General features: G+C 46.5%; 2 protein-coding genes across 3 annotated transcripts; one reads left to right on the forward strand and one right to left on the reverse strand.

Annotated features, from left to right (window-relative positions):
* Positions 1–61: 61 nt before the first annotated feature.
* LOC136527919 (uncharacterized) lies at positions 62–4,425 on the forward strand. Of its 2 annotated transcripts, XM_066520783.1 has the most exons (8): positions 62–323; positions 1,111–1,248; positions 1,478–1,562; positions 2,238–2,344; positions 3,130–3,256; positions 3,448–3,610; positions 3,690–3,869; positions 4,158–4,425. In XM_066520783.1, the coding sequence occupies exons 4-8, from the start codon at positions 2,314–2,316 to the stop codon at positions 4,293–4,295; spliced, it is 639 nt and encodes a 212-aa protein (XP_066376880.1). In that variant the 5' UTR covers positions 62–323; positions 1,111–1,248; positions 1,478–1,562; positions 2,238–2,313; the 3' UTR covers positions 4,296–4,425. The 2 variants fall into 2 exon arrangements, with proteins under 2 accessions (XP_066376880.1, XP_066376886.1); XM_066520789.1 differs by having other exon boundaries at positions 62–1,248; positions 1,478–1,544.
* Positions 4,426–6,658: 2,233 nt separating this feature from the next.
* On the reverse strand, positions 6,659–14,329 carry LOC136527932 (oxysterol-binding protein-related protein 1B-like). The gene is made up of 10 exons (XM_066520800.1): positions 13,634–14,329; positions 11,336–11,689; positions 10,831–10,918; positions 9,825–10,252; positions 9,062–9,217; positions 8,694–8,861; positions 7,786–7,926; positions 7,471–7,707; positions 7,267–7,380; positions 6,659–7,090 (listed from the first exon to the last, which is right to left on the reverse strand). Exons 1-10 carry the CDS (start codon positions 13,982–13,984, stop codon positions 6,893–6,895), a joined length of 2,235 nt encoding a protein of 744 aa, XP_066376897.1. The 5' UTR covers positions 13,985–14,329; the 3' UTR covers positions 6,659–6,892.
* Between the last annotated feature and the right edge of the window lie 9,083 nt (positions 14,330–23,412).

Raw genomic sequence — 23,412 nt, forward strand, 5'->3', positions numbered from 1 at the left:
AGTTAATTTTCTCATCCCTCAAACTGGTCAAAAATAGTACAGCCGGTGTCCTCCAAACCCTAAATTCTATTTTCTCATCCCATCCTGCCTCCCTCACAAGCCGCGGGCGGAGCAACCTGGTGGCCATCCCTATCCCAAACGCGCCGCCCGCACTCGCCTGAGACCACGCCCGCACTCCCGTCGCTGCTCGGTCTCGCAGCTCCAGGCCCGCCGCCCCATCTCCACATCCGGCGCCCGCAAGCCGCCGCCAACCACCCCAGCTCCATGGCCGCCGCCCGCCGCCCCCAGATCTGCCTCCTGCCGCACCAAGAGCTTTGCCGCCGGTTCGACGTCGTTCTCTACAACCAACCGCTGCTCCGCCAGGGAAGTAGAAGGCTAGGAGCTTTACGAAGGGGAGAGGCACACCAGCAAGCTAGGAGCCTAGGAGCACACCTTGGACACTGAGCAGAGTCAACCCCGGTCCGGAGCGGCAGAGGCACCAGCCCACCACACGGCCATGCCTGCCGACCTAGGCGCTGCCGACACCCAGCAGCACCACTGTGTGTGCCTTCGCGACGCGGGAGCCCCAGCCCCGTTGCGGCACCCAGCCCGAGCTGTAGAGCACGGCCAGCGATACATCCTGGTGGCTACGGAAGCTGAGTCCCAAAATAGGGGACACCAGGGGGCTAAATCGAAGGGGAAAATTTGATAGATAGCAGGTAGAGCTGCTGATGGTTTGATTTGGGGTATTCATCGCTGAGGGGATCAGCTATGGATGTGGATTTGGCGCAGCTACCTTGGACGCCATGGTTGCAGGAAGGGGAAAAGAAGCAGAGGTGGGAGATGTGCGAGTGCGTTTGCTGTTGCAGAGGGAAGGGGAGTGCGTGTATAGAGTGCTTGTACTTAGCCTTTGACCTGCTAGTGTTGGTGGCGTACCGGCGTTTTAAGTATTGAGGCACTAGTACTAGCACTAGTATAGAGCAGCGTGGATTCTTTTTATTTTAGTGCTGGATCAGCTCAGGTGTGGCCGTGTGCACATGTAGATGCTAATAATATTAGTTAATCTATTATTTGACTAGCTGCAAATGTGCAATATATCTTCTAAAAATCACAGTAATTAATATCTCCCAGGCACTGCCCCTCCCCGCCCTGGTGTCCGGATCTACAGCTCCGAGCGCAACCTCCTTCCGGTGGCCGAGGTGAGCCCCTCTTCCAGCCGTGCAAGTCTTCGTTGAGCCCTTTGCCGGTGAAGAGCACCCACGGCACCAGGTATACCTGTCCTTCTCTAATTCTCTTCCCTCCCTTTTGTGCAAAACTGAGCTTCGAAACCCTAACCATTTAATGTACCTTTGGTCTAGATCTCCTTATGCATGAACCCAAACCATGAATTTAGGTAGCCTTAGAATGTAGCTTGTAGATGTCAGTAAGAATTAGAATGTATTGGTCTATTACTTAATATACTTATTATGCATTATTCGATATTGCGATTTGGTTGTAGGATCTGTGAACTATGAAGAGGGATGGAAGCATTGCTTTTATTACCAACGATCCCCACCTGCTGCCTGGTACGCAGAAGAACACAGGTGAACTGCACTCAAACATTTGTGGGACAGTTACTGCTTGTGTTTGCTATTACAGTTTTTCCTTGTCAAACATCAGTATATTAAGTCATCTGTATCTGGCTCTGATTGCACTTCACTGTATAATTTCCTTGTCAAATTATAGTTCTTTTTGTTTTTATTGTACTTATGCATGTTAGTTTGCAGTTATTTTTTGTGAATCCAGTGATGCGTTTGAAGGTTAACTGACTAGCTTGGGGATAAGCAAGAGTTGGGATTGCATATCAATTACATTGAGCCATCAAGAGTGCACTGGATATATAATAAGTTACTAAAAGCACAATAAAAATTGCAGAAACTAAATGGAACTGACAAGACTACACTAAATATGTAAACCTAAGCTTGGGGATAAGCAAGAGTTGGGATTGCATATCGATTGGCAGATAAGTAGTATATGCATTTGTTGTATGAATTTGTAGCAAAAAATCAGCCTTGATTTTGTGTCCAGATAATTAGCTCCGACTGATAGTTGTGATGGATGGCTTGTACTTCTAGTAAATTGATGGCAAATGTACTCTAGTTCCTGCTTTTAGCCATCTACTTTTCCATCTACACTTTCTGCAGGGATTTAAGCATGATATATCTATGACAAATAAATCTGATGATGAAAGCTTACTAGTTTAATTTGTGCAATTACAGGCTATTTGGAATAAGTTTCAGCACCAGTTGTTTGAGACAGCTGTTGTGCTTTCAATCCTGCATATATGATGACATCATGCAGTCATCTTTGATCTTCAAATTAGCAGGTCAGCAGCAGAGCGACAACAACTCAGCATTGTTTTTTTGGTAAGACCATTGCTTTCTTGTCCTTTGCATATTGACAGGAGCTGCAGCTCACTTCAGTTTCCATTCAAGCAATTTTTTTACTTAGTGTGCTGGCCAATAGTGCAAGAGAGCTTGTGTTTGCATTCTGTTTAGTCATTAGTTTGGCTGTTTTAACTGCAATGTTGCTCTAAGCTTTTAACCTCTCTGTTAATTTTGTTAGTGCTTCATGTAGCTTGCTGCTTTTCTAGCTCTTTGTTCTCTGCAGGTTCAGTACCCTGTAGCTTACCAACATGTTTATGCTTCCTTCAGTGATCAAAAGGCTTACAGTGTTCAATCTCTAAACCATGTGAGCTGTAACTGAACATTATTAGTGGGCTGAATTTTGCTTTATTGTCTTTATAATTTTTTCTATTTAATTTTCTAGTCCAATGAGTGAATTCAAAGATGAGAAACATTATCCTGTAGAGTAGTATGTGTATTATGTGGTAAGCTATGCAAAAGCACATAGATCATTACTTTTGTTTGGCCAAGTAACCAATTATCACGGTTGTGTTATATATTTTGATCAAGACAGTTCGAAGTTGAATGCAATATTATTTTCTATACAGAACTATTCTTCTGTCTGCAATTTCCTTTCTTAAACTTTCTATTTTGGAGTTTATTATTTTGAACTAGCATGCTCCCTAATCTCCTCATAGCATGTAATCTCTACATTTTCCCTTTGCCTTTCTCAAACTTTGTGTGATTGTTCTTGTAACGATTTCAGCTCCTGCACTGCTGGGAAAGACCCATGATCCAGCTTTCAAATGGAAGTTCTATGGCTTCTCTGCTCTACTTGATAGGGGGGCTGTATCAGCCAATTCTGCCATTTTTCGCTGTTGTGGATATGGTTGGTATGTACCATACTCGAAATGAATCCATATTAAGCAGGCACCTTGCACACACTCAAAATCTTATCTAGTTTATTTGGGAAGATAACATAGTTGTCTGTCAAAAATATTAATTAGACTGTCAGGTAGTCACAAATGATGTTTTAGTAAATGTAAACCTCATGGCTGTATTGGATGGGTGATGGTGTCATGAGGGTGGGAGGTGGCAAGAAGCATGGGCGGTATTGGATGGGTGATGGTGTCATCGACACGTCCTCTACTCCCACCCTCTCCCAGATCCGAGCACGGAGCACGAGCGCAAGCCCGGCCATACGTCCACGGCCAACCACTGCTTCGCACCTTGTCAACGAACTCCAGGTAATTTCTGTTTTATTCGTTGCTTATTGATTTTTACATACCTTTGCCTTACTTTAACATTGGGGGTCAAATGTTGTAGGCCCAACTGCTAGAAGAAAGGAGGCTTCGCGAGGAGATGGAAGCGAGGGCGGTGGAAGAGCGGGAGGCCCAACGACAGAGGATAGAGGAGCTGGTGGGGTTCGTGTCCACTCTTGGCGCCGCTATGGGGCAGACCATGCCAGCTAGCCTAGTCTTGCCACTTCCTCAAGCAGCTACTCCTGTGAGTACCAATATATTACTTATTATGTTCCAACCTGACATAGGGCACACTAGAAAAAATATGCAATCTCAAACATACAATATGGTGTTGGTGGTGACGGCGGTTGTTGTGGTGTGGTGGTGGCAGTTGTGGTGTTTGGGTGGTGGTGGTGTTGGTGGCGGTGTATTGATATGTATGTTCTTGACGGTCATCGTGCCGTTTGTTTTCTTGCAGGGTTTGAAAACCTCTCCGTGCAGGGGAGGTTCTGCCGAAATTTTTTATTGACGATATCCTTTTCATTTTTTTCAGCATCAATCGGGCGTGGCATCGAATCAAATTGGAGGGTCGCCGGCTTCACAGATGGGAGCGTCGCCGGCACCACAGCTTGAGCCGAATCAAGTGGAAGGGTCGCCTGGAGCATCAAACCACGGGCCTCTTCACCCTTGACAATCGTCGTGATCAGCTTGTTGTGAACTTTGTTAAGAAATTTGGTTGTGCACTTATGAACTTGTGAACTTGTGGCACATTTGGACTTTTGGTATGAACATGTGATATATGTGAACATGTGGTTCTTATTTATGATTCATGTGATATATTTGTGGTGTTTGAATATGATTTATATTTGTGTCGCAAATGGAATAATAAAAAAAATCAGCTTCTAGTTACTTTGCCTAGTGTCAGGGGTCTGACACTAGGCAAAGAGGCCACACGCGACACACCTGGGAACAGGCTTTGCCTAGTGTCAGGAAACTGACACTAGGCAAAGTAGGCAGTTTGCCTAGTGTCGGAGGCCTGACACTAGGCAAAACTTGGCATATTTGCCTAGTGTAGGCGGCCTGACACTAGGCAAAGCTTGACATATTTGCCTAGTGTCGGACGCCTGGCACTAGGCAAACCTTGCATACTTTGCCGAGTGTCAGACCTCCGACACTAGGCAAAATGTCCGTTACGATTTCCACCGTCAGTGGAATACTTTTGCCGAGTGGTGTCCTTGACACTAGGCAAACACTTTGCCGAGTGTCCGAGGTTTGACACTCGGCAAAGTGCTCTTTGCCTAGTCCGCCTCTGCCGACCCTTGTTTGCCTAGTGTGACACTAGGCAAACTGTTTGCCTAGTGTTTTTGGGCCTTTGCCTAGTGCCTGCGGCACTAGGCAAATCGCGCGATTCCAGTAGTGGCTACCACAACCCTGCATGCATGCATCTTTCTTTTTCTTCTTTTAATTATGTTTTGATGACTTGTTTTGGCATGAATTCGGTGGGGGGTATGCGTGATGTACGTATTTTGGCACACACGGTGTGACCCGATCGTACATACGCAGGTGGAGGTAATTAACGTGTACGTAAGGGTAAAAGAAATGTAGACAGAAATATACGGCTTAATAAGCGCCAAATAGTGATGTACGTACGTTGTTTTCTGCTTCATGAAATGAATGGCAGCTAGCGTTGCTGCGCTTGTATAATCTATTTGTACTACAAGCGCAAGGGTCATGGGGAAAAAGTTTGATGGACCGAAACAATTGTTGTATGATTTTTTTACATTGAATTTGCTTGTCAATTTAGCTCTGCGTGAGGAAGTAGGTGCCGGCGAAGGCTTCAGAATCTCGAAAAAAACGTGAGGGTGAATCCATGGGCTACTCATACAAAGACCTAAAGGAGAATTACCGGTTTACCCTCAATAAACAAAATTAAATTTATAATTTTTCTCAAATAAGTGGTCTTAAAATAGAAAAAATGAAAGTACCTGAAAGTACCAATGGTACTTTGGCAACCATTGCAAAAGAGCTTTATATGTATAAACACCAACCCATGGGTTCAATCCATTCAAACCCAAACAAAATCTAAGAATTTTCAATCCAATTTTCTATTAAACCCAAACTAAACCAATCCATTGAAAATGTAAACCCATTCTCACATGTCCAATGTATACCGACTGGAGAATCCAATCCATTAAATCCATTTCAACTTAATCCATTACCAGGTCTACACACTCGATCACATTTATTTCATTTGATCAAATTTGAATGATTCGATTGAGAGGTTGGAGTAACTCATCCCTTTTGGGCTGGCTTAGGCCTAACTGGATTCGGCCCAATTAAAAGTTGCATTTGTTTTGGGTTTGTTCGGATGAGCTGGCTGCTGCTACACAGCAATAGCAACAGTGCTATTCATGAGTTGCTACGTAGCCCGAAAAATATAGAAGCGAACAGGTCCTTTATCAAATTTGAATGATTCGATGGAGAGAGGTTGGAGCACCTCATCTCTTTTGAGCTGGTTAAGGCCTAATTTGATTCGGCCCAATTAAAAGGTGTACAAAGGAGGTTGCGGGTGCCCTTTTCGGTAGAAGTAATTCTTTGCTGCAAAGAACCCATTTATATACCCCTCATGGAACACATTTATGTATTAAACTTATATTTGAGACCGAAGAGAGGATTGACTGTGCCGAAAGCTTAGCCATTCTGATTCCATCAAAGATGACACCCGCATAGCTAGCATCAGATGATCACAAGCCAGGGAAAAAAACCATAAGCTTTCCAGCTCATCTGAGCCTAATATAAAATGAACTAGTAAATCAATAAGTTGAAACTACATTGCCAACTCCAAGTCTCCAACCATGAGCCTTCTCTTTCTTAGCCCTTTGAACAGTAGGAAATTACTTCAGAGACCCATCATCATCAGTATCCTAACTCGACTAGCCTCCATAAGGCAACCTTGAGCAGCATCACCAAAGTGAGAAACACACCCAAAAGCATGACAATATAAGCACCGAACATGCAAACACGTCCTTGTGGAATGCAAAGAAGAAAATAGTATCATTGACAATTCTTTTAACAATAATGTTAGCAAGATTTCTCATAAGTATCCTAGTATCGACAAAAGGTTGGGTTATGCTTGAATGTCCTTGGTTTCAATGTGACAATTGACAAGGAAAGCATGTTAGCTCACAGCTTAACACAACAGAAACGAGAGAAACCCCTCTCGATTATGTACCAGAAGTGATTAATGCGATGTCAACACCTACTGAATATGCCCTTACGGCCTTACCCCTATATACTTGAGCTAGTGTAGAGAGCGGATGGTGGCAGCTTTTGGCTGCTAGACAAGTTACCAAATATGTCATTGCAGCCAACCCATGTTCTCTGCTCCCTTGCCTCCCAGTAACCTCCAACATAGCGGTATGTTCCATCCTCGCTGTCCCTTTGGAACCATCTTGGTTTCCAGCCACTCTCCTGCATCTTCCTTGCCTGCAGGCGAACACATACAATTAAGACATCAGTTAGGGCAAAAAAGCATCAAACATCCAATGATGGAATTCAGTCCACCACGTGCATGCAAGATCTCAAACAATATATAAATGGAGTCAATCAGTGATCATGATGCAGCTTTCATGAAAAGTAGAGCAATGCAAAATGGGTACAACCATCCGCTGCCGTGTCTCCAGACGCAGTTTTTCAGCATTGGCCTTCTCGTACTCCCCATTCTCCAGGTGCCGTTGATCTGGTCTCAACCTTGAATCCGTTGGTGGCAGCTTCACCTTAACAAGAGGGTAAAAATGTGCCTTAGCCTTTTAGGTTAAGAGCTAACAGAACTCAAATGATGGGTTATATGTATGTTTCATGTGTACCTTGAGCTCTGGTGTTAACTCATTTAATGTTATTGCAAATGCAGACAAGTTGTACCGAGTAGGATTGACTGGAGGCTCGTTTTTCTCCCATAGCAAAGTGGCACCAGAACTCTGATGTGAACCATGGGAGTTACCCTTAGAGGCATCATTGTTGATGATACAATGCACACTTTCATCCCACTTCCCCATCAATGTTGCAACCTTGCTTCCATCAGCATCCTTGACGACTCCTCGAACCTTCCATAGAGCTATATATTAGCACGACCCAAATTAATCTTATAGGTGATTGCACTTTTTTTTTTTGCCTTTCTTTACCTGGCGAGGATTCCGATCAAGGAAAGACTGCTCTTTAAACGTCAGCTTGCATGAATATCGTCTATTCCCACTTATGTTCATTGTGCCATGGTGATGGCAATATACTCGACCAAGGAAAAGGTTGTTAATTGTTGTTGTAACCTGACAAGGAAAAGAAAAATATTTAAGCATAATAGTCAACCAGCATTTACTATCTCTTGCAGATCTCAAAGTGTAGATATGCAGAGAGGCAATCCAGAGATGGGCTGGGTCGACCCCTTGGGTAGTTGGCCCAACCAACGAGAGTAGGGGCAATGGGCCGCAAGGATCAATCACAAGTCCCAAAAAGAAAATGGGTCAATAAAGCCAGAAGTTTTGACCCGATGGGTAAGATGGGTCAACCCTCGTGCGACCACCTGACCATGATGCCCAAGGCCAATCTGATCGCCGCACCGCCTTCCTGCCTCCACTTCACCTCCATGCGCGGGTGCCTATATGTGATATATTTGAAATCGATTTTTTTTTGTTTTGCTTTTCTTTTTAAGTGCACTGCTTGTATTGTTGTGCACATATGTGATGGATTTAAAATCTTGCAAATGTTGTTAGATTACCACAGTCAATTTATTTATTACATTTAACTAGGATCCACTACAAATTTCTCACTTCCTTTTTTTCTGAAAAATATTTGAACCAACCCATGATGCACACTGAGCCAGCCGAGGCTAGAGTCTTTAGCTAAAATGGGCTGACCCGTGCCTCTGAATTTGGCAGGTCCAGACCAGCCTATCTAAGGCAATCATTTTCTAGTAATCAATGAATCACAATATCCAAATATGTTGAGATCAAACTGGGATGTTTTCATACAGTGGAGAGGAGAGACTAAAGAAAGGAAATAATATGAGTATTATCCATTGACAAGGAATTTATACCTTGCTCCATTGGAAAGTTTCTCCATCATCAAACTCTAAAGTTAGCACACCATTAGGATCCAGTTGAATGGATTGTCCCCAGAATTTGCTCTTTAGATTGCTGTCTCCCCAAAATTTCCAACCTTTCCCCTCACAGTGACATGCCATGACCATAGGATGATGACTGACCTGGTGCAAGAATAAACAAGCACATTTAGTCAAGTGTGTTCTCATATATAACAGAACTTTAGTAATACTCCAGTGCTGGATCCCTGTACAAGATGTTCTTAGTGATTCCTCTTTGAGGCCTATATTCAGTATGGTTTGTTAAGTGACCAAACAATAATTGAGCATGAGCTAAACTTATATGTGTTGGGTACCGAACTGACCTTCTCAGAGAAGAAACGGATCCCCTTTTCAGGGTAATCAGCTTCGTAGGTTTCCCCAAGCAATGGATTGAAAGGTTTGCAGGGGCGGGAATCTGTGGACGCATATCCAGAGACCGCAAATGCAGCAACATAAAGAATTCTCATCAGACCATTCCCCTGAATGCAGAAGCAAAATTATTATGATACTGTCAATTCAATTTATCAATTTATAGATAAATAAGAAACACCATTAGTCTGAGAACTGAGTGATAACTTGGCTGGTAGAGTCTCCCATCAAGGAGGCCACCCACCCAGGCTCAAACGTAGGTGCTCATAAAATGCGGGTACCTCCTTGTGAACTGGTTCAGCGATCTTTCTGACCACTTAAGTTCCAGTAACTATTTTAAGACAAAGCTAAGGGGATGCCACATGGTTGATTTGATTTTTAGAAAAAAAAATACTGACTGAATTGAAGGATAACTCCATCAGCCAAAAAATTGACTCCAATATCCAGTGCTATTTTTTAAAGATTGAAAGTGCAAATTTCCTGATTTAAAATATTTATCCTATTGCCGTTGGGTCAAAAAGATTTTTTATTTCATGGCGAACATTGTGTTAGCCAGTTTCTCTTGATGGGCCCGCCTATTCCCTACTATTGGATCATTCCCCCCAACAGTAACTTCCAGCAGGTTTAAGTAGTTCAATGTAGGTGTTTGGGTCAGATTCTCATTCAAAAGAAAATGTATGGGTCGAGGAAAACAGGAAGGTAGAGAAACAGGCATACCCTTAAACCACATTCATATGCACGATCCAACAAATAGGAGTACTCCAACTCTTCAAAGCACTTCTGGAGAGAAGATAAAGGCTCATTAAAGTAAACAGGAAGGCAGACTCTTGTTAGATCCTTTCCAACATTGTCTTTGATCATTGACCAAAGGCTAACTCCTTTCTCCTTTTCTATTGGTTCAGGCAACAGTGAGCGCCTTATTGAATGTGACAGCATATATTTCTCGGCCTCGTCAACAGTCAGTGATTCAACAGATTTATGATCTTCATTTCCGTAGCTTAAGCATCCCTTTCTTGGGTCAGCAGGACTAGTAGCAAATTCACTGAAACTTTGCCTTGTGTCATAAAAATGAAATTCATCTCCATCTGATAGTTCACTAATCTCTTGTTTGCCAACATCATCAGATGATTCTGTGTTGCTATATTCTGATGAGAAAACAAAAGTAGGGATAGTAAGCATATTACAGATCACATGCAAAGGGGAATGGCTGCAACGAAAGTGCATCAAAGAAGCCATAATAATGCTTGGGCACTGCCTATTCCTGGAATTTAAACCATTTGATATTCAGGCAAGCCAAGGGAGAAAAAGCAAGAAATGCAAGTGATCAGATATAAATGACTGGCAACAACTCAAATGCTGAGTGTCTATCATCATTTTGAATATTGACATGTCATAGATATTTATAGCCCAGGGAGCTTCTATGCTACATGTTTACAGGTGGAATGATAGAAAACTATTCGCTATACTCAAATTCCATTCCACATGATCAAATGAAGCTAGGAAAGAAACAATGTACTGAAACATCACTCCTGAAAAAGTGGTCCAGTAAAATTGCACATTGAATAGCCACAGTTATATGGAGGAATGGAATGGATATTACATCACCAACGAAAGCCTTATCATGGCTAGGAAAAAGGTTACGTCACTATTACCGAGTAAACTTTTAAATTGACTAGACAGAAAATTTCAAAGAAAAAGGAGCAACAAGAGGAACATCAAGTACCACTACATTTTCCAGAGCTGGAGCAGTCATGCTTGAACAGCTCCAGCTGTGGCTTCTCAGGGACAGTTGAATCTACTGAATTAACTACCTGCATGAACAGAAAAAGTTCTCTGGTCAGTGGACAGCGTCCCACTCCCACCAATTTATTATTCGACTTACAATCACAGTCCAAATAACCTTTTTAGTTAAATGTGACAGTACATTTGGCTAGTAAACTATAATTGGTATGGTCTATCTTCTAAATACAAGAAGTGTTCATCAAACTACAGTTGGCAAAAAAAAAGCATATAACATGATTGTAACCTGCTGAATATGCAGCAATTAATCCATAACTATAGGCACATCCAGCACCCAATCCGAGAGAAAAACATAACACTCAGGTATATGATTCTAAGGAAAACCAACATTAGTTTTTATGCCATGGTATAACCAATAAGATATTGTCATATGAACTGCAACTCTATAAATAGCTTATTTTACCTATTGAACTACAAGAAAACATTACCTCAACTTCCCGTGGAAGACTGCCAATAAAGCTTAAATACTCTTCCCAACGCTGCTTCATCTGTGTTTGGTACTGCGAAAATTCTGAATGAATAATCTGCTCACAGTCTTTAATAACGGCCTCACCAACGCCTTCAGCATGCAAGCGATTTCTGAGCTTTTCTGTGGAAAATGATGCATCATTCTGATCACCTGATAAATCCCCATTAAAAGAATATTCGCTTCTTGCAGTGACAAGTGCTTCAATCCAAGTCGCCCGGTCCTTAGCACAACCAGTCCTCAGTTGAAGTGTTTTGGTCGGAGTAATTATATAAAACCGTTTATCATCTGATTTACTTTCACTAAATGATGATATCTACAAACAGGTAAAGAGAATGGCTAATCAGCAACCAGAATATTCAGAAGCAGGCAAGTAACTGAAACTTTGAATTACAGTGTCATCCAAGAAGAGATGAGATCTACGCTTGCACTCTTGCAGTTCACTAAATGATGATATCTACACTTGCACTCTTGCAGTTCACTTCACAAATATCTTCAAACCTCCACCATTGCATTGCCATGCCAGTTAATCACTGCTTCCTCCAGCTAAAGAAACAGATAGCCAAAAAAGACAAGCAGCTTTATAGCTCATTGAGCCCTTGTTTAGTTCCCACCCAAAAACTTTACACCCTGTCACATCGAATGTTTGGACACATGCATGGAGTATTAAATATAGACTAAAAAAATAACTAATTGTACAGTTCGCGACTAATTTACGAGACAAATTTTTTAAGCCTAATTAGTCCATATTTTGATAATAAAGTGCTACAGTACATATGTGCTAATGGCAGGTTAATTAGGCTTAATAAATTCGTCTCGCGGTTTACTGACGGATTCTGTAATTTATTTTTTTATTAGTATCCGAACACCCCCATACGACACCCTCGTGTAACATCCGATGTGACATCCCAAAACTTTATTCAGCCTGTTCGGTTGGCTGGTTCGTATCGTTGCTGGTTCGTGAAAAAGTACTATTGGCTGGTTTATGTGAGAGAAAAATACTATTCTGGCTGGAAATTTACGATCATTTACGACAAGCCACACCCAAACGAAAAGGCTGATTAGCTGGATCTAAGCGAGGCCTGGAGCAGAGCCAGCGGGCGAGGGACCGTTCAGGAGCCGGGAAAAAGATGAAAAGCTCCCAGCCCCTTTAATTCGCTACGGACAGAGTGATCCGTACGGCCTCACGTTCCCACCAACCATGGACTCCCAATGCGACACAAAACGGAGGCGCCAAGACACCAGGGCGTTTGAACAAGATCCAGCTGGGAGCCCGGTTGCCCCCACTTGTAAACATCTCGCCGGCCCCTCCCCTGCGGAGCACGGGACAAGAACAACACTGTTGCAAGTCGATGCAAAGACTGTTCTTTCACACTGAGCAGTAGTACTACACATTGAGCTGACGCTGTAAAAGGCGAGCTCCAATCAAAACAAGGCATCGCTTTATTCCGACAGGGGTTAGCAATTGCTTGTAGTAGTGTACGTACTAGTAACTTTCGATCGTTCCTTTACAACGAGCGTGAGCGTGAGCGTGAGCGTGAGCGTGATGAGTGCGAGTGTGTTTGCAAGCGATCCCCGCCGCAGATCGTCACGGTTGTACGGCACGAGGTAACTTTACAGCTGGAGACAGGAGTTGCGCCTGTGCCCGTCTGTTGGACTGTTCCGATCCGACGTGACGCGGAAAAGGGAGGGATTGGAGCAGACCAGCTCCACTAATTTGTAGCAGAACTTTTGAAGTTCTATTCGTTTGAGTGGGTTTATATACTACGAACGATTTGCGCTATGAAATGCATAGTACTAGCACTATTTAACGAATGATTACGCTCAATGTTTAGCGGTTTTGGGATAATAAATCAAGACACTACAATGCCTCACCGGCTACAAGCAAGAGATTGACGAGTGGTGCCTCACCGGCTACAAGCAGCTAAGGTCATTAACGGCGCTCCAGTGATCCCACTTGTGCTGTAGTCGCGAAAAACTTTTAGTATGTAATCACATCCGTGCGCTGTTGGGGAAGAGGATCTCGGTAACCCAGGATTACCGTGGCCTCTCTTCGATGTAACGAAAACTCTTCTCTGCTTAATGAAATACGCACGATCGTGGAAAAAAAAAAGACACTACAATGCGTCGTTGCTCTAAACAATGACGAGATGATTCAGGGCGAACGGGAGGGGAAACGCAAACCCCGCCTTGAGAAATCAGACAACGAAGAAACGCGAATCGAAACGAGAAGGAGAGGAAACGAACGCGAGGCGACCACCTTGAGAGGCACGAATCCGATGGGGCGCTCCCCGGCGCCCCCGGCGCCGCGCGCCACCCCGATCAGCCTGACGCCGCCCGCGGCCTCGGTGGCGGGATGCGGCTCCGCCGCGACGCGCCGCCGGATCTTCGAGTAGGCGAGCACGCCTCCGCGGATCGCGAACCAGCGCGGGCGCCACCCCTTGCCGATGTTGGTCCACTTGTACAGCACCCCCGCCACCGCCGGCGCCTCCCCCGCCGCGTCCGCGTCCTCCGCCGGCGAGGGGGAGCGGTCGCCGGGCGCGAGCCCGCCGCCCGAAGACGGCCACTCCCCGGCGAGGCAGCAGAGCGGGTGCATCTCCCACGACCGCATCGCGCGCGGCCCCTTAGTTAGTCTCCCCCGGCCGGCCGCCCGATCTCCGCCCGACCGCCCCTCACGCGGCCACCATTTGGCTGGCTCTTCGGATTACTCTATTCGAGCAGCCGATTCGGTCCGGCTTGGGTGGGCGCGTGGAGCGAGGCGACGAGACGTGGACTCGCTCGCGGAGGGAGTGGGGAGGCTCTGATGCGGCGGGCCGCGGGCGGGCTGGCGCCAGGGGCCTTTATGCTGGCAGCCTTGCGCTTAACGCCTCCGCCTCCGCCTCCGGCTCCGCGCATCCGCAGAACAGTTGGGAACTGGCGGGCGTCCGTCTTCGCGAGCAAAGCAAGGCGGCGCGGCCTGCTCATGTCCCGTGCCACAGCCTCTGCCTGCCCGTCGCGGTGGCCCCGCGTGTCGGTGGATGCGTGCCGGGGGTGGTTCGGCCTTGTTGTAGTGGTTCGTTCGCTGGCTGGCCGGGTCCCGCGTGGCAGTGGCAGTGGAACGGACGGGCGTGGCGCTGGTGGGTGAGTAATTTCGGTGCAGTGCACTGCAGCTGACCATGTCCTCTCTGACTGGCTGTAGGCACGCTGGACAGCGGGGCCGACCTGACAGTTGCCTGGCTCTACCACATTGGTGTCCACTGTTCTAAACAAAACCCATTTATTTATTTCAATCCAAGAGTTGTAGAATAGAATCCATAGAGGTGAGCGCGAGGGAAATGATCCGACAGGAATATGCTCATATGCCTGTGAGGCTGTGAGTGAGAAGAAAACGTGCAACTTGCATGCATCGAAATGGACATATGGTCCTTCTGCTACCACTATGCTGCTAGGGCCTGGGAGTAGTATATTTAGATTTAGGAGAACCCTGGCCAAAATAAATAAATATATATATATATATAGGAGGAGGAGAAGAAGAACAGATCGAAAGTCGGGCATCGGCGTGACGACGACCGCGCGAATCTAGCGGGGCCAAACTAACCGAGACCGGCCTGGCGACCTGACCTGATCACGCGTCCGGCCACCAAAAACGGCGGCCCAGACAAACGAGACGTCCCCATCACATGCACGTGTTGCGCGGGCGGAGGCGCGGAGCCATTCAGCCATCTGGGTCGAAGTGTGCACTGGGCTGGGTCTGGCCGTCTGAGTAGCAACCTTTGCTGTTTGCTCCCGCGACGTACGCTGGCGGTGGTTGCTGCCTCGCTTTACACGGGCAGGGCAGCAGCATCCTGATCTTCGCGTCGTCCCATCCCATGTGACTCCGTGTTCCGTCGTCGTCGTCGTTGCTGCTGCTGCTGCTTTGCCGCGTCGGTAAGTTTCCTTGGTGTGAAGCTCCCTGACCTGACCGGATCGGGATCCACGAGTCGTCACGCAACCAAACCAATTAAAGCATCCGTCGGACTGTTTCGTAATACTCTCCCTGTCTAAAATAATTACACATATCGATTCTCGACAAACCAGTTTGATCAAAAATATACAAAATATATTAATATTTATAATGAGAAATAAATATGATTATTTGATCATAAAGTGTACGAAGATACAAATGTTGATACTCCCTCCATCTCAAATTATAAGTCATTCCAAGAGTCTTGGAGAGTCAAAGCATTTTAAGCTTGACCAAATTTATATGATAAGATAATAACATTTATGATACCAACTAAGCATTATTAGTTTTATGTGAACGGAACTTTGTCTTTGCTGTTTTAAGTATGTAAAGTCTTAAAAGCTGATAAATATAAAATCCACTGAGACTGGCTAAACCATTCTACGTTGTGTACGAAAGGTGGATCGTCATAGTCTCTCCTCCGTCTCAAACAATGACGTCCGACAAGGTCGTCAGTCCGCATCAATTTTTCCTTACGTTTTTCAACGTTTGACCGTCTGATGTATTATATATGGGCCAGCTTGCTAGACCAAAACGCACGGCGGGCTATTCCCTAGGCTTTGGGATCATACATGAGCCTCATAGAATGTGTATCCATGTCTTCCACTTACTTTCTGGGCCTGGCGTGTGCACACCTGCAAGGTATGGACGGCCTTGAGGAATCTGGCCTGCTGAGCAAGGAGAGCGGTGACCAGAAAAAAAGTCCATTTCTCTTCGGTCCTCTTTCTCAGCTGCTGCTCACACGGGGCAGGATACCGCATGCGGTCTCTTCCGCACGCTTCTTTCCCCGAGTAGATCGCGGCGAATCCCAGGCGATTTTCAACTCCCGGCGTCGATTCCTTCTCTTCTCCGGTGGCCACTTTGGCGCCGGGACGGGGAGGAGTTGTGGAATCGATGATGACCGGTGTATATACCTTTCATTTTTAGCTTATGTTCGTGTAGGTGTTGATGTAGAAAGTAACCAATACGTAAATATTTTATCTGATGTGGCTTAGCACTCAATGATACAGGGTTTATACTGATTCAGACAATGTACTCTACGTCCAGTTTGAGTCGGTTGGTGACTTTATTCCTGAGCTCAGGTGCTCGAAGTTTGTTGTGGGGTTACAAACAGAAGGGAGAAAGATGGGTGTGCAAGAGGTCCGGTCGGACTCCGGTCTAAAAGGCCGAGAGTGACGGGAGCTCTGCTATGTGCTAAGTGTTCGAGCGTGCGCTTAGCTTTAGAGTGTCTAAAGTTACAGAGGGTGAATTAATGTAAGTGAACTGAGGGGTCTCTCTGTTGAAAGAGAGCTCATCCCCTTTTATAGATAAAGGGGACTGCCTTACAAGCGAGAGAGAGAGTACGCATGCTACTAAGTCTTGTTGCCCACGCCGTTGGGTACAAAGATGATGGTAGGCGTCCATAACATTGTTGTTGTCAGATACATGTGAAAGGTTTTACCGTATTCATCATGTATGATAGATGACGGTGCCACAATACTGTTGATGTCCAGAGACATGTGAGGGGGGGCCTTACTGCATTTATCTGGTATGGGAGTTGATAGCGCCCACAACAATGTAGGACAAATATCGTCGTCAACAACACTGCTTGGGTTCTATCATATCTGGAAGGTTGCAGCGCACCCTTCTGACATGTCGTATAGGTTACTGTCCTGCAGGTGTGCAGGGTACGGTCCTCGGTATCGCGGTCGACTTGAGTCCCCTGCCTTACTTGCTCCGTCCATTTTCTGGTCCTCACCGAGTGGGCGTCCCCGGTCGCTTGGTTCCAGTCGGCTCTGACTGCGCCAGTCGGAGAAGAGTTATAAGCAGGGGTTCAATGCATCCTCGGTCGAAGACGTGGGTCGGAGTTGGAGGCGGTGTTTGTCCAGGCCTTCCGGTCGGAGAGGCGGGCCGGAGTCGGAAGCGAGCGCTGTTCTTCTTTGGCCAGGCCTTCCGATCGGAGAGGCGAGACGGAGTGGGAAGCGAGCGTTGTTAGTCCTTAGCCAGACCTTCCGGTTGGAGATTGGATCACCCTTCTGGCCTGTCGTTTAGGTATTTGGGTCGGCCCAGGAGTTTGTGAGTCGTTCGCACATCGTCTACTAGGCCGAGCCTTTGCTAGGAAGCCGGTCCATAAGGGACCCCGGGTTTATGAACCCGACAGGAACCCACGAGCCCCTGGGCGATTCGGATAGAATTGTCTGAGGGATTTTTGTCTTGACGACGGGTGCGCGTGAGCACCCTCGCGGGTGTAGCCCCTGAGCGATTTGGGTAGAATTGTCTAGGGGGTTTCGTGTTGCCAACGGGGGAAGTTTCGTTTCGTCAGCGAGTGCGCACGAGCGCACCTACGAGTGTAGCCCCCGAGCCCTGGGTGATTCGAGCAGAATCGCCTGGGGGGTTTTGTCAACGGGCGTGCATGAGGCATTTTTTAGGGACCGGGCGAGACAGAGTCGTGGATCCTGGCGTCGGGCGCGCAGCCGAGGCAGTTTTAGGGATCGGGCAAAACGGAGCTCGTGGATCCTAGCGTCGGTTGCAGCCGAGGCAGTTTAGGGATCGGGCAAGACGGAGTCGCGGATCCTAGCGTCGGGCGCGCAGCCGAGGCAGTTTTAGGGATCGGTCGAGACGGAGTCGTGGATCCTGGTGTCAGGCGCAGCCGAGGTAGTTTAGGGATCGGGGAGACAGAGCTTGCAGATCTTGGCGTCGGATGCAGCCGAGGCAGTTTAGGGATTGGGTGAGATGGAGCTCACGGATCCTAGCGTCGGGCACAGCCGAGGCAGTTTTAGGGATCGGGCGAGACGGAGCTTGCCGATCCTAGCATCGGGCACAACCGAGGTAGTTTAGGGATCGAGCGAGACGGAGCTCGCAGGCCCTAGCGTCGGGTGACTTGAGCCCCTGAGCCCTATTGGGCTTGGTAGGGGTTAGGTTGGGTTGGAGTTTTCGTGCGTTATCCCATCCATGGTTTTTCACAACCGAAGGGCTGAGCTAATGTCGCTTGCCTCGATGGCTCGAGTGACGCGCTCAGTGAGCTCGCTAACGAGCATGTTCGAGTGAAATTTGGGTTTATCGTTCGTGATGGGGTCGGTATAGCCCTCATGTGACATTCCACTGGTCCTTAACCTGCAACCCGGCAGATGCCTAGGTCATTCCAGAGACCGACCCGAGTGGCCCGCTGGCCTCCCACGATGGAGATTCTATGGGTTTGGCTGAGGTTAGGATCGAACGAGAAGGTTGAGATGACCCTGTCTGCTTTGGGGCAGACTGGGCGAGGGCCGCTCGGGGCTCATCTATGTTTTCTCCCCTGGCTCTGTTTGACGTTAGGTGGCCTCGAGCCCTTCGTGGGCCGGTCTTCGAACCCCGGTCGGTTGTTGCTCATATTGAATGACGCAACTACCGCTTCGTGATGCAACATAGAGCGTTGTGATACATTTAACTGCATATGCGATGCCTCGGATGTATGGAATGAATGAATGATTATATAAAGAAATAGTGGGGGTCGGTAATGTTACCTTAATGACTCGAGTGACGGGGTTTGAGGAGCTCCAATCGGAAATGTCCGACCAAGATTCGCGCTCATCATTCGTGACAAAGTCAGCATGGCCCGCATGGGGCGTCCCTTTGCTCCTTACCTGTCTCTCAGCATTTGCCTGAGCTGTCCTATTGACTCAGGAAGCCCGATAGTCTCTCCTGGGCGGAGATCCCATAGTTGGGCCTTTCCATGTCCCGCCTGGAAGGCGGAGGGCCGCCTACGTGTGGTGGCGCTTTGTTTCTCACGCCCGACGTGTGGTAGTGGTGGGCCATACCCAGGCCACATCCCGTCTGACCAAGCGCCATTCCATCGGGCAGGGTGCGTCCCATCGGTTAGGGCGCGTCCCGTCATTTCCCATTCGCATTGAATGGGGGAAGGGAGAGGGTTTTTTGCCCCAATCCTTTGCCCTTCTTCAACTGCTGCATCTCCTCCTTAAATAGGGGAAGGAAGAGGGAAAGGAGAACTCATAGACCCGTTCATGATTTTGGAGCGCAATGTCGAGCTAGAGGTCGTTCAGCGTAGATGAGGTGGTGCTGGCCGCCTTTGCCGAGAAGATGTTGCTTCCACCCAAGGAGGTAGTGCTGGTTGCCTTTGCCGAGAAGGTGCTACTTTTATTGAAGGAGGTGACGCACTGGAGGGTACTGCACGTCACTGGCTTAGTCACCGTTTGCAAGGCTTTCATCAGAATGGAGCTACACGTGGACTCCTTCTGGGGAGTGTTCTCTGGGCGAGTCTTGTCGGAGGGGAAGACGCTTAGGACTGTGCTAGTGGGGGGTTTTGCCCTTGTAGCTACTCAGGTTGGTCAGTTCCTAAAGTTTGATGAGACATCCTCCAGCCACAGCGGCCATACCTCGGCGGGCAGAGTCCCTGCCCAGGAGCTGCCTCGATCGCATGAGAAGGTCAGGAACTCTATGCTCTTCTGCTGAGCATCTATGGGTGCAATGCCCTTGAGGTATTCGTTGCACTCGCTGAAGTTAAGGGAGCGGAACCGGGTGAGGCCCTTGTGGTGGTGGTTATGTCTGGTGGCGTGTGCCGTGGACTCACCTTTGGCATCAGCCGATGCCGCCGAGCGGCCATAGTTGCATTTGGAGTAGAAGTAGTCAACAAATGTAATCGTTAAGTTCATGGGGGAGCCCCCGTGTAAATAGTTTTTGTATCAATGAATACATTAGTTCTGTATTGTGATAGAATCACTATCTGTTCCTTATTTTTTATCCTAGCATAGCTTTGTTTTTATCCTTTCTTTTTCACACCTACCCGTTCATTCCATAGGCTGCAACTTTAAGAACCTGGGCGTGGCCCGTGAGGCTCGGCTACTCGTAACTGTAGGTCGTGGCAGGGTGCGCTCGGTCGGGAGTAAAAACAAGTTACGTAGGGTAATCAAAGGAATGGAATGCCCTTTCATTCAGGCAAAAAGTTTTTACCATGTGATAGTAAAACAGAGAGGTAGTATTTAGTATTGTACCCACATGGAGCCCCCGAGCGACCCGGGCTGAAAGTGTTCATGCCGGGGTGCTTTACAGGAGAAAGTGTTGAATAAAAGCGGTAAGACCGAATTTAGGGGAAAACGACGTAGCTGTTTTGTAAGGAAAATGGACCCTAGGCCCATTTACTCTGGATTTTGGTGTTTGATGACCAACACAACCAAATTGGACTAATGAATTTGCAAGTGATTGTTTTGTAGTTCAATAGGGTGCAAGACGTGACTTGGACAAAGGCGATGTGATGATCCAATGATCAACACCATAAGTAAGACCTTAGAAGCATAATAGAAGACCCAAGATATCAAGCAAAGTTCAAGCACGAAGATAGGAACCAAGCTAGACACAAGATAGCGAAGAAACGAGCTCACAGAGGTGACCGGACGCTGACGGAAAGCGACCGAACGTTCCGATCAAGATGCTCGACAACAGCAGGCACGATTGGACGCTGGTGACAAATCGACCGGACGTAGGACTGCAGCGTCTGATCAAGTATAGAATGGTTCCAGAGTGGTGAAATTGTGACCGGACGTGTCTGGTGGCATGTGACCAGACGCTAGCAGCGTCCGATCAGTTGATTGTGGCTCCAACGGTCGGGGCGACCGGACGCGTCCGGTCAGGACGAGATCAGCGTCCGGTCAGTAGCAGAAAAGTGGGATTTTGTTTCCAACTGCTACTTTCTCAGTGGAGCTTATAAATAGACCCCCCCAACCGGCCATTTGAGGTGTGTAGAGCTAAGGAAACATATCAAGGGTGTTGATACACTATTTTAGTGATCTCCACTTGCATAGTGCTTAGTGATTTATTAGGTGATTAGCGTAGGTGCTTTTGCAAAGTGCTTAGGTTGATTAGACCACCGCTTATACGCTTGCTCTAGGTTTAGGCCTAGTGTTTAGTGAGGTTTGCATACCTGTTATCTCTCGGTGCTTACGTGCACCATTGTTGTATATCGGAGGGGCTTGTAGTTTTGCGAGATCGCACCAACCGCGGTTATGGTGTGGCCACCACCGTGTACCGGAGGGAACAAGGCCCGCGGCATTTTGGTCAAAAGCTTGATAGTGAAGACAACGGGGAGCATTCAGGATAGGCTTATCGGAAGGCATGTTGGAGACCCACTTGCGCGTGGAGAAGGCTCGAGGCTATCCACAGAGTTAACCGACCAGGAGCTTGGCCCTTGCGAGGGGCTCCAACGAGGACTAGGGGGAAGCTTGTGTGCTTCTCGATACCTTGGTAAAAATACCGGAGTCATCGATGGGAGTTTGCATATCTCTACCTTGCTCTTTAGCTTCCGCATTTATGTTGATTGTATTACTCCTTTTGCGGTAGACATAGCAATACACTAGCAAAACCATAGGCGCATATTTAGATAGTTTATCTTTTACATAGGTTTTGCTAAGTTTAGTAAAAGAGGCCACAATTTAGAAGTAGATTTTTAAGTTGCCTAATTCACCCCCCCCCCCCCCCTTATTAGGCATCACGGTCCCCTTCAAGTGGTATAAGAGCCAGTTGGCTCAATTTGGACCTTTTGCTTAACCGCCGTTGAGCCAACACTATTTAGAGTGGTTGGGATGGATACCCCTAGGCCTCTGCACTTTGACAGCACTAACTTCCCCTACTATAAAGTTAGAATGGCTTGCCACTTTGAGACGGTTGATTTGGGTGTTTGGAGAGACACTCGTGACGGGATGAAACCCATTAAGAATCCCGATAAACCCACAAAGAGTGAAGAAAAGGAAATGCATTTCAATGCTAGAGCTAAGAATTGCTTGTTTGAATCATTTAGCATGGATGTGTTTAACTAAGTGTTCACTTTAAATATGGCACATGAAATTTGGTTAAAACTTCAAGAGCTCCATGACGGCACATCTAATGTTCCTGAGCAAAAACATTGTCTAGCTAAACAAAATTATGATTCCTTTACAATGAATGATGATGAGCTTGTTCATAATATGTATTCTTGTCTGAATCTAATTGTCAATGAGCTCCATTCAATAGGATTAACAAAGCTAGATGATGTGGACATCGTGAGGAAGATCATCTCCGTGCTTCCACAAAAGAAATATATAAGCATCATCACCATCCTTCACAATATGGAGGACTTGAGCACCATGACCCCAGCCATAGTCATTGGCAAGATAGTGGCATTTGAAATGTCACGTAAGATGGGTCAAGAAGAAGCCTCTTCATCAAGCAAAAGCAAAGCTCTCGCATGTAGCAAGAAAAAGAAGATGAAGGACAAGCAAGTTAAGACAAGCTCAAGCTCAAGCTCCTCAAGTCAAGATAAAGAAGAAGATGAGGATGATGATGATGATGAAGATTCAAGTGATGATAATCGATCTTCCTCCTCCACCTCCGACCTTGATGAAGAATCAATCAAACTTATTAACAAGGTGGAGAAATGATCCAAAGGCTAAATGTCAAGGGTGTGCCCATTCAAATTCAAGATATCATCATCACCAATCAAAGAAATAAGCAAAGAATGAGATGATACTATGGATGCGGCGAGTTGGGACACTTTGTGGAAGTTTGTCCAAACAAGCCCACACCTAAGACAAAGAAGAAGGTGTGCAAGAACCAAGCCCTCACATCAATAAGGTTATGGGATGATTCTTCAAGTGAAGAAGAACACCATCACAAGAGGTGAGGCCACAAGCACTCATCATCAAGCTCTTCTCATGTGTGCCTTATGGCATGAGGTAACGAAAGCCCATCCTCTAGTGAGAGTGATAGTGATGATGAAATGCCTTCTTATGATGAAATTATGCAACAAAATCTTAATTATGCTAAAGTTTACACTAGTCAACAAAAGAAGCTCGAAAAAATAAAAGAAAGCTACATAGTTCACAAGCATATAAAACTTTGCTTGAACAATATGAGACATTTGCTAATCTCAATATTGAACTATCTACTAAAATTGAGCAACTTGAGGCTAGTGCAACAACAAATGCATGCACAATCAATGATGAGCAACTTGTAAAGAAAAATGAAAAATTAAAAGAAAAGTTAGCTAGCTCACAAGATGCTTATAAAAGTTTGCTTGCTAAAATAGAAACCATGTTCAAATATTGTGATGA

The sequence above is a fragment of the Miscanthus floridulus genome, chromosome 2 (genome assembly GCF_019320115.1).
Source record: "Miscanthus floridulus cultivar M001 chromosome 2, ASM1932011v1, whole genome shotgun sequence".
Lineage (NCBI taxonomy): Eukaryota > Viridiplantae > Streptophyta > Magnoliopsida > Poales > Poaceae > Miscanthus > Miscanthus floridulus.

What these genes read in the sequence shown, in the direction of transcription:
- LOC136527919 (XM_066520789.1), top strand. Translation starts at nt 2,314, where the DNA reads ATGCAGTCATCTTTGATCTTCAAATTAGCAG. An exon ending in TTTGATCTTCAAATTAGCAG is followed by an intron (nt 2,345 to 3,129) that starts GTCAGCAGCAGA and finishes TAACGATTTCAG; the next exon opens with CTCCTGCACTGCTGGGAAAG. An exon ending in ACCTTGTCAACGAACTCCAG is followed by an intron (nt 3,611 to 3,689) that starts GTAATTTCTGTT and finishes CAAATGTTGTAG; the next exon opens with GCCCAACTGCTAGAAGAAAG.
- LOC136527932 (XM_066520800.1), bottom strand. Translation starts at nt 13,984, where the DNA reads ATGCGGTCGTGGGAGATGCACCCGCTCTGCTGCCTCGCCGGGGAGTGG. An exon ending in GTCTTCCACGGGAAGTTGAG is followed by an intron (nt 10,919 to 11,335) that starts GTAATGTTTTCT and finishes CTGTTCATGCAG; the next exon opens with GTAGTTAATTCAGTAGATTC. An exon ending in CATATGAATGTGGTTTAAGG is followed by an intron (nt 9,218 to 9,824) that starts GTATGCCTGTTT and finishes TTCTGCATTCAG; the next exon opens with GGGAATGGTCTGATGAGAAT.